This window comes from Crinia signifera, chromosome 6 (assembly GCF_055691185.1).
Source record: "Crinia signifera chromosome 6, ASM5569118v1, whole genome shotgun sequence".
In the NCBI taxonomy this organism is placed as follows: Eukaryota; Metazoa; Chordata; class Amphibia; order Anura; family Myobatrachidae; genus Crinia; species Crinia signifera.
The window spans coordinates 49,734,631-49,750,699 of record NC_139222.1 but is presented as its reverse complement, the minus strand read 5'-3'; the positions used below and the strand labels follow the sequence as shown (position 1 = coordinate 49,750,699).

Genomic DNA, 16,069 nt, shown 5'->3' with positions numbered 1-16,069 from the left:
GACACAGTCAGGGGAGTGTTATGCTTGTGCTCGGTGCGTGTTCCTCTGTGTGGTCTTCTCTCCTGTACCAGTTACTCAGCTTGTTAAGTTTTACTGGTTTCTGAGGACAGGGGGGAATAGGGTAGGAGGAGCCTAACTTCATAAGTTAACTCCATGATGCCTGGGTCCTCCATTCCCCACCATACCCATAATTCCAACATCCACCATGGCTTCAAAAATAAGATTTTGCAGGTAAAAATTTAATTTTTCTGGTTTATCCTCCTTCAGCCTCTTCCTGAGATGATCTGGATCGATTAGACGTAGTTTGAGTTCTGTGGATTTACTTGGATCTGCTCTGTCGTCTCCAGAGACTATTCTAGTGCAGGGTGACTGGCTCCTGACTGGGCGTCCACGCATTCCTCTGATCATACCTATGTACAATGACCATGAAGAGAAGGGAATGAATCCTGGTCTTGTCTATAACATAGATTGGGGACACTGAGTAGGTCTAGAGACCAGTTAGAACCAGAATATAACGAATAGCTCTGAAAGTAAAAAGGTATATGAAGAGTCTTACCTGCATTTAATTAGGATTTACCATGGGTGTAGGTCAGTGTTTGGGTGGACATTGGGGTTAAACATTACAGCTAACAAGGCTTCCAGTCCTGTGACGATGGCAGGGAAATGTTACTGGCCAATGGCTGCTGTTCTGTTGGTGATGTCACAGTGACTGGGTGGTTGCATTGTACATTAAGGCGGGTCTGTTCTAGGTGATTTATTTTCTCTTTTTGCCAACAGTCAGATTTGCTGTAAGTACATTTAGAATTGTAATAAAGTGATTAGAAATGACTGATACAATGACAATCTTCTCCTCAGTGTAAGATCAATGTTTTCATTTCCATACAATTTATTTCATTCTCGGCAGATGAAGACAGAAGGAAGAATATTGTGATGGGAGATCTCATTTTGTTTCCAGACAATAAAATAGAAGATACCATCATACGAGATTCTCCAGGAGAAAACACCATTATCTCAGATATACTTCCAGTGCTTTATAGTGCAAATTCATCGTCTGGTCCTTCATCTCAAGGGGACTCTACTCCTAATAACTCTGCCATTGTTACACGTAGTACAGGTCATACAGCTGATACAGGCTTTCCATGTTCTGAGTGTGGGAAATGTTTTACACATAAATCAGCTCTTGTTAAACATCAGAGAAGTCACACAGGTGAGAAACCATTTCCATGTTCTGAGTGTGGAAAATGTTTTACGTGGAAATCACATCTTGTTATACATCAAAGAATACACACAGGTGAGAAACCATTTCCATGTTCTGAGTGTGGAAAATATTTTACACTTAAATCACATCTTGTTGTACATCAGAGAATTCACACAGGTGAGAAACCATTTCCATGTTCTGAGTGTGGAAAATATTTTACACTTAAATCACATCTTGTTGTACATCAGAGAATTCACACAGGTGAGAAACCATTTCCATGTTCTGAGTGTGAAAAATGTTTTACACGGAAATCACATCTTGTTTTACATCAGAGAATTCACACAGGTGAGAAACCATTTCCATGTTCTGAGTGTGAAAAATGTTTTACACGGAAATCACATCTTGTTTTACATCAGAGAATTCACACAGGTGAGAAACCATTTCTATGTTCTGAGTGTGGAAAACGTTTTTCAGATCAATCAGGTCTTGTTTTACATCAGAAAAGTCACACAGGTGAGAAACCATTTCCATGTTCTGAGTGTGGGAAATATTTTGCACGGAAATCAGTTCTTGTTGCCCATCAGAGAAGTCACACAGGTGCAAAACCATTTCCGTGTTCTGAGTATGGAAAATGTTTTACACATAAACCAAGTCTTCTTAGACATGAGACACAATGCCAAAAACAGTAAAAGAGGCACAGGCATGCTTTTGCTGACAATACTACTACTATCTCCCATCCTGTACCTGAGCCACAATTACCCGTTATAGAGACACCTCTACTAGAGCTACCCCATCAAATGGAGGATTCCCCTAATATCTCTGCGAAATCTCCAGCCCATGCGATGGACTCCATGACGCCCTGTCATACACCTTTAACAACTGAACTCATAATGGCTGACCCCCTCCTTGTGTGTCCACCATTTTATCCTTGGATGGATTGGTCATCTCTGGAACTCTTATCCTTCTACTACCATTTGCTGTACATGCGCATTTGGACATTCGATGGTGGAACTGTACCATATATGGTTATATACGGGATGCAGGCCTGGCCGGGATAGCATCCCCCAGTTCCTATCCGTGTTGCTCTTAGTGTGTCCCCAAGGCCCATGATGATGTCCTATTACTACTGTCTCTTGTAGTACAATATTCGTTCATAATCTTGTTTTGTTTTTGATACATACTAAGTACGTTACTACCTTCCATTGCTGTGGAAATAATTTTCTATATTCTCCTATATGCTGGGTGAGATTGATCGTCTCAGTTATATGCCTGTTTAGGCCGACCAGGTTTAACCTAGTTTAAATATCCTGGCAATTTCTGCCCATGTTCTTATCCGTGTATTCTCCTCTTTATATATGTGTGTGTGGGGGGTGGGAGGGGGGGTTTGGGGGGATAGTTGATAGGTGTGGGGGGGGGTCTAGGGTGGGAGGGATAAGTTAGGTTTTTTGGGCTATAGTAGCTGCTTTCGCCAGCTAAGTGCCACTAACTTTCTCTCCTCAGTGGTTATTGTAAGTGTAGGATTAGTGGGGTACGGTTACAGGGAATAAAGTACACCTAAGTTGGGGGTGGGTAGTACAGGGTGGGGGGTTTTCTGGGTGGGTTGTTTTGGGTTTTATGGGATTTTTGTTTTGTTAGTTGAGGGTAGGTTATAGTGGCTGGATGTCTAATACTCTTTTGTATTGTGTGCTTGTTGTGATATGAGAATCTCTTACAATTATATTGGCTGCAAAACGGTCATATGTGCCAAATGTGATACGTGGGACTTTGTCGCTATATACCCTCCTTGTAATTGTCTGCCCGAATGGCGCCTTCGGGTATTGACCTTACTTATGTATTGCAATACAACTTGGTAAACTGATAATCCTGCTACGTGCACACTTTTGTTCTGTATCTGTTTTCATACGCGTAATTTTAATGTACGATGTATCTTTCTCACATATTTACACTGTCATAACCAGTGCGTCCAGCTGCTTTGTTTATGTTTATTGGTATTGCCAAAACTTTCAATAAAAATTACTGAATTAAAAAAAAAAAGAGGCACAGGCATTTCTTAGAGTGTTTTTTCTAAACTCTTGAAAAAGCTGCAAGAAGCTGCAGTGAAACGCGTCAGTGTGCATTGACCAACTTGCTACATCTGTGTCTGCGCTTGGACCAATATCTGGACACTGATACTTTTCTACCAATAGAGACTGCACAAAACACTCCTGATTCAGGTTATTGGCACATATCTGTCCACTGTGACTCTAGTGAGGAACCACCAAATGAACATTTATCTATAATGACACCTGGGACTCTCCTCCAGCAGTGATGGGCCTGGGAATGACCACCTGCAATAACTTGTGCATCTCTTGTTAGGGAGTTCTGCAGCCATTACCTAGACTGAGTCCATTTATGTCACAGGAACAAGCACGATAAAAAAAAAATGGGGGGGGGGGGGGATTTAATTTAACCCCTTCATGACAGAGCCAGTTTGTGCCTTCATGACAGAGCCCTTTTTTTCAAATCTGACATGTCTCACTTAAGTGGGGATAACTTTTTTTTTGCTTTTACTTATCCCAGTGATTTTGAGATCGTTTTCTCGTGACACATTGTACTTCAAGTTAGTGGTAAATTTTGGTCGATACAGTCTGTGTTTTTTTGTGAAAAATACCAAAATGTCGTGAAAAAATGGAAAATTTAGCAATTTGCAAAATGTCACATTTTCTGCTTGTGAGACAAATAAACATACCACTCAAAATAGTTAATAACTAACAAAGACCATATGTCTACTTTATGTTGCAATCATTATTTCAACCTCCTTTTCATTTTTTTGGACACTAGGAGGCTTCAAATATGAATAGCAAATTCTCAAATTTTCAAGAAAATTTCAAACACTGATTTTTTTAGGGACCAGGTCAGTTATGATGTGACTTTGAGTGACTTGTATGTGAGACACCCCCATAAATGATGCCATTTCAAAAACTGCACCCCTCACAGTATTCAAAACAGCATTTTGGAAGTTTGTTAACCCTTTAGGTGTTTCACAGGAATTAAAACAAAGTGTAGGTGAAATTTCAAAATTTCATTTTTTTTGCAGATTTGCAATTTTAATACATTTTTCTAAGGAACACAGTAGATTTTACTAGAGAAATGTGACTAAAAATTGATTCCCCCAATTCTTTGGTTTTCATAAATATCCTATATGTGGCCCTAGTGTGCACGGTGACCAAACCACCGGCTTCATAATAGAAGGAGCACCTACTTGATTTTGGAGCCTCCTTTTTATGAGATTATTTTTTAGGCACCATGTAGGTTTCTAGGCACCATAAGATGCTAAAAGTTAGGAACCCCCCCACAAGTGACTCCATTTTGCAAACTACACCCTTCAGGGAATTCATCTAGGGGTATAGTGTACATTTCAAACCCCCAGGGGTTTCACCAATTGTGGTACAACTGGGCAGTGAAAATGAAAAAAAATAATTTTTCATTTTCACAGCTCAGTTGTATCAAAATTGGTGAAACCCATGGGGTTTGAAATGTACACTATACCCCTTGATGAATTCCCTGAAGGGTGTAGTTTGCAAAATGGGGTCACTTGTGGGGGGGTTCCACTGTATGGGTGCTTCGGGGGTCATTCAACCAGAATCTGTGCTGCAAAATCCAAATATCACTCCTTCCCTTCTGAGTCCTGCCATGCACCCAACTGGTATTTTTTGGTCACATGTGAGGCATTGCCGTACTCGGGAGAAATTGGGGCACAGATTTTGGGGTGCTTTGTCTCCTTCATTCCTTGTGAAAATGAAAAATTTTGAGCCAGAACTGCATTTTTCTGTAAAAAAATGTAATTCAGCTATGACTGAATAAAAGTTTATTTACTTCAACCCTGAATTGCCTATGGTGAGTGCCTGCTCCTACAAAAGTATTGTTATATTCGGGACTTAATTGCCTCTAAAAGTGGAGCACCGCCGAGTTGAACCTGAGTATTTTGAGTGCGGTATTCCAGACCTGTTATATATACATATATATATATATTCAGTACTAATATTTAATTTTACTATATTTTACTATTTGTGCAGCTTGATGCTGCTGCTGCTGCTGCGGGGGGGAGGGGGGAGGAGGGCAGCGCTGCTGCGCTGAGCTGCCGAGGGAGCCGGGGGAGCTGCTGCTGCTGCCGGGTGAGTGCCCGGCGGGTGCGAGGGGGGGGCTGCACATCGGTGGTGATCGGTGCTGTACTTGACAGCACCGATCACCACCGATCCCTGTGTTACCGAGCGGCTTAGCCGCCGGTAACACAGGAAACGCTGTGAATGGCTGTTCAGATTTAAACAGCCAATCACAGCGATCGCCGACCGGGGGAGGCATCCCTGCCCCCCCGGGCGGCGAGGGGGGATGTCTGCTGTCGGGGACAGCAGACATCGTCCCTCTGTCACTGCGTCTCTAGACGTATATATACGTCATGTGTCGGGAAGTACTTCCCGACCATGACGTATATATACGTCAAATGTCGTGAAGGGGTTAATATTTTACTAATAGTTATTTTACATTCTGGTTATTACACAGCAATCAGAAACCATACACACTGGTCACGTCAAGGTCCGTACATAATATAGAAGCAAGAATATTACCAATAATACATCTTGACAGAATAAAAAGGGGAATTGCTGTTAGTTTAGAGAATTGTGCTCGGAATACAAAGAAAGTAAGTGATACTATGGGTAACGTGACACCGGCACTGTATAACATGTCATTTGTATGCACACAAACATTTGTACAATAAAATAATATTTCCCTTGTGAGATCATCACGTCGCATCTGGAAACAATAAAATAACTATGGAACCTAAACAGAGCGGGGATCAATGGATAATTTAAGTTTTGGGGTGAAGTAGGACCTATGTAGAAGTTTTTGGTGCATCTCCATATAGGAGGTAGACACTAAGGGGGACATTTACCAAAATGGATTCGTAGAAAAAAGGTGTATTCGTAGGGAGAAATACACCTTTTTTTTACGAATTTGTATTTTCGGGATTTACAATCCCAAAAATACAACAATTCGTATTCCTAAAGATGGAACATTCGTATTTGTATTTACAAATACGAATGTCTACACCATCGATAGGATACGACAGAAATCACCATTCAAAAGAATGGTGGTTTTTGATTTACTAAGCAGCCGTACTGATAATACGGCTGCTTAGTGGTGTAAAACAGGCATGCAAATACGACAGGAAAATAGAACACCATTTTCCTGTTCTATTTGCTTTAAGCCTGCACGGATCAGTCAGATCCGTGCAGGCTTCAGTGTAAAAAAATAGAAAAATTAAATAAAAAAAAAAAACGGCGTGGGGTCCCCCCCACAGCCGAAACCAGCACCAGGCTGACGGAGCCTGGAGCCGGTAATTAAAAATGTCTTGACCCAAACATTTCTTAACTATGTCACTGACAATAACGTCCACAGTGAGGACATTAACTTATTTTGGCAGGCCAGCAAACCAGTTGTTCGGGGTCATATTTTGGCTTCTGTTTCTTCTCAAAAGAAAAAGTATCATCTTAGGCTCACCCAGGCCTCCTCGGAGGTCTCCTCCAAATACTCCCGATTGCTGGCCTCTCCCTCTGACCTTAACCACTCCTTATACAAGGATGCAAAATCAGCCTATGATGTCATCGTAACAGAACGGGCTAACATAAATCTTCAATTTAGGAAAAACGGTACTTGTTTCCTATCTGGGCGCCCACGATTTTAATCGGGGGTAAAATCGGGGCCATCGCGGGCATCGCGGCCGATAAAAAATCGGGTGCGATTGGCCAGACGCGATGCCCGCGATTTTCCCATAGGGAACAATGTTAAATGCCTCAATTTACCCGCGATGACCGCGATTTACCATAGGAAACAATGTTAAATGGATCAATTTCCCCAAATTATCATAGGGAATACCCCTGAACATAAAAATGTCCCCCCAAAAGTAGTTGACGCCACCCCGCCATCAACGTGAACCCGAAGCGTGGCGAGCGCAGCGAGCCCGCGAGGGGCGGCGGTACGCGTCCTCCGACCTTTTCATGCCCTACTATCCACTAGGGCGTGGAGTGAGAATAGAATAGTGTGGCGAGCGCAGCGAGCCACCGAGCCCGAAGCGTGGTGAGAGCAGCGAGCCCCGCGAGGGGACGCGGATACCTTCACAGGTAAACGTGTCCCTTCGCGGGCTTCCCAGGTGTCCGCGACGCCATGGACACCTGGGAAGCCCGCGAGGGGACGCGTATAACTGTGAAGGTATCGGCGTCCCCTCGCGGGGCTCGCTGCGCTCGCCACGCTTCGGGCTCGGTAGCTCGCTGCGCTCGCCACACTATTCTATTCTCACTCCACGCCCTAGTGGATAGTAGGGCATGAAAAGGTCGGAGGACGCGTACCGCCGCCCCTAGCGGGCTCGCTGCGCTCGCCACGCTTCGGGTTCACGTTGATGGCGGGGTGGCGTCAACTACTTTTGGGGGGACATTTTTATGTTCAGGGGTGTTTTTGCCACATTTCCCATTGTTCCCTATGATAATTTGGGGAAATTGATCCATTTAACATTGTTTCCTATGGTAAATCGCGGTCATCGTGGGTAAATTGAGGCATTTAACATTGTTCCCTATGGGAAAATCGCGGGCATCGCGTCTGGCCCATCGCATGTCATTATAATGACATGCGATGTACCCGCGATGGGCGCCCAGATAGGAAACAAGTACCGGAAAAACAAATATTTTAGATGGGGTTACCATCCAGGTAGATTGCTGGCCAATTTGGTTAAAACGGCCACGGGCCATAAACCCATCTCTTCGATAAAGACAGACCTCAGTGACACTGTTACCGATCAAGACCAGATTACCACCGCCTTCCTGTCTTATTTTGAGACCTTACACCAAGCATCCCCGGCTTATCCCATTAATATAATCAAACTTCCTGACACAAGCTCAATTACCACAACTCTCCTCCGAACACAGGGCATTTTTAATGTTGCCTGTCACTGAAAATGTTATCAACACATTACCTTTACATAAAACTCTGGGCCCGGATGGCCTTTTGGCCTCTTATTACAAGTTACTTGCGCCCCAGGTAACCCCACACTTGGCCCGGCTATACAACTCAATATTCATGGGCCGGCCCGCCCCTGCCTACTTTAATGAGGCCCGTATAATTGTTATCCCCAAGCCCAATAAAGACCCTAAATTAGTGTCCTCTTACAGACCCATTTCTCTTCTTAACCAAGATCTAAAGATTTTTACTAAGCTAATTGCTTCCCGGCTTCAGTTAGTTCTTCCCTCCCTCCTGTTGTCTCAACCGACAGGGTTTCTCAGGAACCGACACTCAGTTCATAATGTTCTGTCCTTGATAGCAGCCATGTATAAAACCCACCTTACCAAGAATAAGCAAACGATTGTCCTTAGCTGTGATGCGGACAAGGCTTTCGACAGAGTGTCCTGGCAATACTTAGCGGCCCTACTCCAGACTCAGAACTATGGCTCGGAGTTTATCCATGTTTTTCAGACCCTGTATCATGTTCCCTCCGCATTCCTCACTATTAATAATTCAAATTCTAACTTTTTTCAGCTGACCCGGGGCACCCGCCAGGGTTGTCCGCTCTCCCCCCTGTTGTTTAATATGGCGATAGACCCACTTTTAAGGCATTTCTTACTTGATAAGTGTTGGAAGGGGATCAAGTTAGCACAGACTGAACTTAAGGTGTCGGCTTTTGCGGATGACCTTTTACTGTACTTATCCAATCCAAAACAAGCTACCCCTGCTATACTCCCTATTTTATCGGAATTTGAAAAGATGGGGGGTTTCAAAATAAATTATTCAAAGTGTGAGGCATTGGCCTTCTTCCCCGAGGCGAAATTGGGTTGGGGTAACTCCTTTCCTTTTAAATGGGCTCCCGGACACGGAATTACATATTTGGGCATTAAAATCCATTCGCACCCCTCCCAACTTTACACACGGAATTACGGCCCATTATGGTCCAAAACCACAGCGGATTTTACCAGGTGGGCTCATTTACCCTTATCCTATATACTGTAAGTAGATGTCACTTGTATAAGATGATCACTTTTCACTGATTCTTATATACACTGCAGATGCTACCGATTATCCCTCCAAAAAGACATATTGCTAGGTTTAATAAAGAGCTTTCTAAATTCCTGTGGTCCGGAAAGCGCCCGCGGCTATCTTTGTTTAAAATGCAGCAGAAACGAGAATTGGGGGGCTTTAATTTGCCTTGCCTCAGAATGGCCCTTATTCTGATTGATGCGGACTTTACCGCGTTCTTACGGATCGCGTCTTTATGGCGTCTGCGCATGCGTGGAGAACGCTACGCGCATGTGCCACGCATTGACTCGGTACCAGTTCGGCCAAATCCCGTCCAGAACTGTTCACCGCTATCATTCGGGAAATAGGGGCGTATTATGGGCGTCATGCGGAATGACACATGGGCGTAGTTTCAAAGTGGGCAAAACGGGGCGGAAACATGGGCGGACACGGGGGAGTACACTTATGTTGGGGGGCGTACATTCGGAAACCACTCCGAATGCACGCGATCAAAAAGGGCAGAAATGTGCGGTGTCCACAAGTGTACTATTGCTTTGCGGACACCACTCGTTCATGCGGTAGGCGAACGTACGCCTAATGACTACAACCATTAACACCTGAACCCAATAGAATCTACTCCTTTACTCATTACTCACTAATAGGCCGCTTGTCAGTGCTTTAATAGAAACCATTGCACTTACATTGCTGTAAGGGTTAATGTGTGCTATGCATGTGTTAGGCATGCTTGTAAGGATATATTGGAATCTAATTGATTCCAATTCCAAATAAGCTGTTTTTTATGAGGGTAGGTAATTGAATAAGTGGGTCATGTGATGTATTGCAGAAGATACTTCATAGTGGGTTGTTTGGCGTAAATCCTCCGCTTACGTGCGGTAGCACCGCTTGGCTCCCGGTCGGATGCGGTATTCCCGAGCATACTCTGTAATACTCTGTAATACCGTGCAGAATCGGAGTGTTTCTCCCGCACACGCATGGTTTGTATGTCGTCCGTAAACACGCCCTGTTCTTAAAGAGTGAGTCCGTCCGAATGCGGAGGACACGTGGGCGTTTCTACGGACGATGGCCGCATGCGGAAAAACACCGTGGCGTGCGGACCGCTCCGTAAGAATGCGGGAATTTCCGCACAGATCAGAATAAAGGCCAATGTATGCTATATCAGCCAATTATAGCATTGCGATGGATTGGATATCAGGCTCTAACACCTTTACTAACTTCTCTGAGGAACAGTGTTTTGTTCCTGACATAAATTTTGTAGCGCTGTTACATAAGACCCCCCGGGCTCTTCCATATGCAGTGAAGACTAATGTCCTCCTTAATACTATCTGCATGGTGTGGCGACTGGCTAGATTTTGTGTACATGCTCCCAGATATACATTTTTCTTCCCCTGTGGGACAACCCTGGTTTTCCACCTAGCCAATTTACAAATATTTTTAGGTCATGGAGTCTCGGAGGCCTCAAATATGTTGCAAATCTCTTGACAGTGGATTCCTTGACCATCCTAACTTATACAGGTTTAAGATATAAATATCCCCAGCTTCAGATACCACAATTTGTTTATGCACAAGTGTGGAGCTACGCCCAATCTGTGTTGACATCATAGGGAACAAACGCTGCACTTTGTACCCTAGACCGGCTCTTGTACGCACGGCTAGATAATCCCCTCTCGACCTCTCACATATATGACCTCTGCCGCAAGTGCTTAGCGTTAGACCAACCACCAAGGGGTCTCTTAAAATGGCAAAATGATTTCCCTGAATTGACCATGAAAACCATGGTGACAGCATATCAGTTTCTAAATAAAAATTAAGGGGGGAATTTACTAATATGAAAAACCGAGTTTTTCGTATTAGTATTTCCCCTACGACTGCATACGACTGTTTGAGTCGTATGCAAAGTCGTGTTCCGGAGGGGGATTTACAAAGCAGTCATATACGATGTCGTAGGAATTCGTATTAGCAGCCGTATATACGGCTGCTAATACGAATTATTTGTAGGCAGTCTGCACGGATCAGTCAGATCCGTGCAGGCTGCAAGGTGTAAAAATAAATTAAATAAATTAAAAAAAAAAAAACGGCGTGGGGTCCCCCCCACAGCCGAAACCAGCACCAGGCTGACAGAGCCTGGAGCCGGTAATTAAAAATCAGGGAAGCCGACAAATAGGGGTTCCCTGATTTTTAACAACCAGCCCCAGGCTCCTGCTCTGGGGCTGGTTCCCAAAATACGGTGGACAAAATGACTAGGGGTCCCCCGTATTTCAAGAACCAGTCCCAGGCACAACCAGCCAGCAGGGTAATGTCACAGCCGGGGGGAGACTTTTTATGCAAGTCCCCCCGGCCAAAGCATTAACCCTACCGACCAGTCAGCCTGGCCAGGGGCCCTGGGGGAGTGGGGAGCCCCCCAATGAAGGGGTCCCCCCCCCTCCAGTACTTACCTGACCAGGCTGAAGCCTGGTGCTGTCCCCGATGCCCCTGGGCGGTGGGCATCGGGCTGATAAATGGTGTAAAAAATAGAACAAACTATTGTTTTTTACTGTGGCACTACAACTGCCAGCAAGCCTCCCCAGCAAGCTGGGACTTGGAGAACCACAAGTCCCAGCCTGCTGGGCATTAAAGGGCCCGCTGGGTCTTGTAGTGCCACAGTAAAAAAAATAGTTAAATAAAACACACTGACACCCATTTTAAATAAAAGTTTAATACACACATTACACACATACTGATACTTACCTATCTTGATCCCGTTGGTAGGTCGCTGGCTCCGGTGTCGGCGGCTCCGTGTCGGCGGCTCCGGGGTCGGCGTCCTGTCCGAGGATAATCCATGTTGGACCTGTGGAAGGAAATCCTACTCACCCAGGTCCTCCATGGATGGTCTTCTTTCTTCATCTGTCGACATCCAGGTCTTCTGGCAGCTGCTGACGACTTCCAGCAGCTGCTGGCATCTCCCGCGACGCTCCCCGGCTTTCAGAGCCGGAGAGATCCTTCCTCTTCGGCGTCTGGGCTCAGAATGAATTCTGGCCAATCAGGAGCCGCCTAGCGGCCAATTAGGAAAATATTTATTTAATTTTTCTATTTTTTTTACACTGTAGCCTGCACGGATCTGACTGATCCGTGCAGAGCCGGCCCTAGCCTAAATGACACCCTAAGCAAGATTTTGGCTGGTGCCCCCTAGCACCACCACTAGTTCCGCCTCTGACCCTGCTCCCCTTTCCCAGCACCATCAACCCTCATCATAGCAGTCATCATTTTGGTGCCCCTACCCTCAATATTTTAAATAGAAACAGTGCACACATTCGGTGCGCAGCCCAAACAGGGGTGTGTTCTTGCTGGGAAGGGGCATGGCCACCCAATAGTACCCCCAATTCAAATTATGCCACACAGTAGTGCAACTTTATTCACATTATATCATGCGATGTGTCCCTGTGCGATGCGGCGAGGCGCTCAATCTGACTATCTGACTGAGACGCGCGTGCACGAATGCATACGGAATGCTATGTTACAGTTATTTCCATAAATACACTATGTCATATACAGATACAGCCTCACTCACACACAGAATATAGGCATGCTGCATATCATTTTAATCAGCAGAAGCTGCTGACGCCCCTAGGCATTCAAAATGCCCTAGGCAATTGCCTAGTTTGCCTATGCCTAAGGCCGGCTCTGGATCCGTGCAGGCTTAAAGCAAATAGAACAGGAAAATGGTGTTCTATTTTCCTGGCGTATTTGCGTGGGTGTTTCACACCACTTAGCAGCCGTATTATCAGTACGGCTGCTTAGTAAATCAGGAATCACCATTCTTTTGAATGGTGATTTCTGTCGTATCCTATCGATGGTGTAGGGCATTCGTATTTGTAACTACAAATACGAATGTTCCATCTTTAGGAATACAAATTGTTGTATTTTTGGGATTGTAAATCCCGAAAATACAAATACGTAAAAAAAAGGTGTATTTCTCCCTACGAATACACCTTTTTTCTACGAATCCATTTTGGTAAATGTCCCCCATCATGTCATCAGGATAGTATAGGTCTGGGTGCCAGACACTACTAATATATATATATATATATAGCACTCACTTTTAATTTTATTTTAAATGCCGAGCACCCATTCAGAAAGGGTGTGGCCATGACCCCTTTATGAGTGGCCACACCCACTTTACCCATGACCACACCCCCTTTCTGGGTATGTACCGATTTCTGCCCTTCAAATGTTGGCGGGTATGCAATCTTTGTTAACAAGGTGCAGGAGCACGCAGCGTTAATGATAATGATATTTTGCAAACTAGACCAGGGTACCCTCACTTACCGATGATCTACCGGCACCTCCTCCTGTGCAAAGTATTTCCCTTCCAGTGCAACACCCACCCCCTATGCAATTCCCCCTTGTGCAGGTTCCACCATGTGCAGAAACCCCCTCCCTCCCTCTCACAGAGCAGGACAGTCCCCCATGTGAATTACCCCATCTGTGTGCAGATTTCCTCCCCCTATGCAGAACACCCGTACCTCTGTTCCAATGCAAAATAATAATTGGGGGGGCAGCTGACATCTGGCTATTTCAGCTGTCCGCCCCTTGCATGTGCGTCATGACATCATTAGCATATTACACAGGGCGTGCACATATGCTAATGGCCCCGCCCAGTACCACACGCCCCTCTCCACCCCCTGCTCACAAGGCTGCGAGCGTGCACTCGCCGACCAGACTTCTCGCCAAGTTCGCACGGACCCAGCGTATACACATGCCCAGAAATGCTGCGCATGCACATCCACCGAACATCGGACCCCTGGCGAATGAAGGGGTCCGAGCGAATGAACCAGAACAAGGCCCTGTGTGTGAGGGGTTCGACTCCCGCTTTCAGCTTCCGCCGGTACTGACTATTTCCGCTGCCGCTGACCTGTTCTCTCTCCACCATTGACTGGATGGACCTGGATCTAGCAGGCTTTTCACATGCCGTACGCGGGAGTGTGGATGCGCGGATGGCTTCATTACGTCAGCCGTGCACTGCATTACTGGCAAGCCTCTCCTTGCTTCAGAGGCTTTGTTACATGGCAGGAGTTGGTTGCAATCTACCGGTGAGAGCTCCGATCAATGTTTTGGCCACACCAGCACCAGACAATATTCTGAAGGAAATCGCTTAGAAGCGTCTTTCTTAGCAATATCTGTCACAATATCTTCCCACTGAAGGGAGACATGCATCAAGGTCAACACACTTAAAGGTCAACATGGGCTTAGGTCGACAGGTCATTGGGTGGACATGGGCTAGGTCGACAGTCAGAATGGTTTTCACGTTTTTTTGAGCCAACATGTGCCAACAGGCTGTATTTCATGTCCTACCATCCAATAGGACATGGTGGGAGAATAAAATAGTGTGCCGAGCATAGCCAGGTACGGTGCCTGAAGCATGGCGAGTACAGCGAGGGATGCGGTGCACTTTTTCAGTGTCCATGTCGACTGTCTCGACATTCAGGATAAAAAACTTAAAAAACCCCATGCCTTTTGACTGACGACCTAGCCAATGTCAACCTACTGCATTTGTCAACCAAATGACCTGTCAAGCTAAGCCCATGCCGACCTTCAGGTGTGTCCACCTTATTGCTGTCGACCATATGACCCATACCCATGGAGAAGAAACAGAGAAATATGGAAAGAGTGAGAAGAGAGGGAAGAGAGAAGGAAACAGGATAACAGCAGAGAGGAGAGATATAGGAGGAAATACAGCACCTGAATGTACGGTGATGTAGATCTTTATCCTCCTGCCGTACTCAGGAGATCCGGAACAAGACCGGCGATGGGATGCACGGTCTTCTGCACACAGGACAGCTGGGGTTTGTGTCCGTCCACTCGTAGTTGCAGCTGGCGTGGAAAACGTGGCTGCAGGGCAGGACGGCCACCAGCTCTCCCGGCACCAACTTCGGCAGGCAGATGACACAGGATTCTGCGGCTTCCTCCTCCGTAGCATGGTGAGCTGGGAATCCGCAGATGTCTGCCACCATGGGAGGGTTATTCGGCCCGCTGATCTCCACCAACCTGGCCGGAAGATTGTTGCATGTGATCTCAGCCTGGAAGACCTGGAAATCCTCACCTTGTCCGCCGATCGGTATCATGAAGGCTGGGAGGTTCAGCCCGCTGATCTCCAGCACCATGGCCGACGTGATGATGAAGTTGATCTCTGAAACGATGGCTGGGAGATTCGGCCCATTCTCTGCTGGTTGCTGACAGGGCTGATGACAATGGCTTGGCCCGGGGAGATGATCTGGGCCTGGTCTGACCCACGCTGAAGCAGAAGCAGGTGGAGGAGAACGGCTTCTGTCTGTGTCTTCCCGTTGTGGTCGCTGCAGATGAGCAGATGCTTCTCCTGATGACGGCTGCTCAGGATGTTGCTGGCGACCTCTTCCTCTTCTGCACTCGGACCGCAGCCTCTCCTCAAACACGGTCTCCGAAGCGTCATCTGACAATATATACATTATATAGTACCAAATATCTACAGCAACATTTATGTATATCATTGCTAATAGTATATAAGGGGCTGGGGAGGGACATTGTCCCAGGCCTCCGACTGGCAGGGGGCCTCCAAATTGTCCTAATGTCATATTGTCATTGTGCTTCACTTTTATTTATACATATAAATGCTCATTATACATATGCCACACACCGTGATGCCCATTATACATATGCCACACACCGTGATGCCCATTATACATATGCCACACACCGTGATGCTCATTATACATATGCCACACACCGTGATGCCCATTATACATATGCCACACACAGTGATACTCCTTATACATATGCCCCACACCGTTATGCCCATTATAC

General features: G+C 45.8%; 1 protein-coding gene across 1 annotated transcript; it reads left to right on the top strand.

Moving 5' to 3' along the window:
• Positions 1-302: 302 nt before the first annotated feature.
• On the top strand, positions 303-2,538 carry LOC146007642 (uncharacterized). Its single transcript, XM_083146142.1, has one exon. The coding sequence runs from the start codon at positions 931-933 to the stop codon at positions 1,885-1,887; it is 957 nt and encodes a 318-aa protein (XP_083002268.1). The 5' UTR covers positions 303-930; the 3' UTR covers positions 1,888-2,538.
• Positions 2,539-16,069: the final 13,531 nt, after the last annotated feature.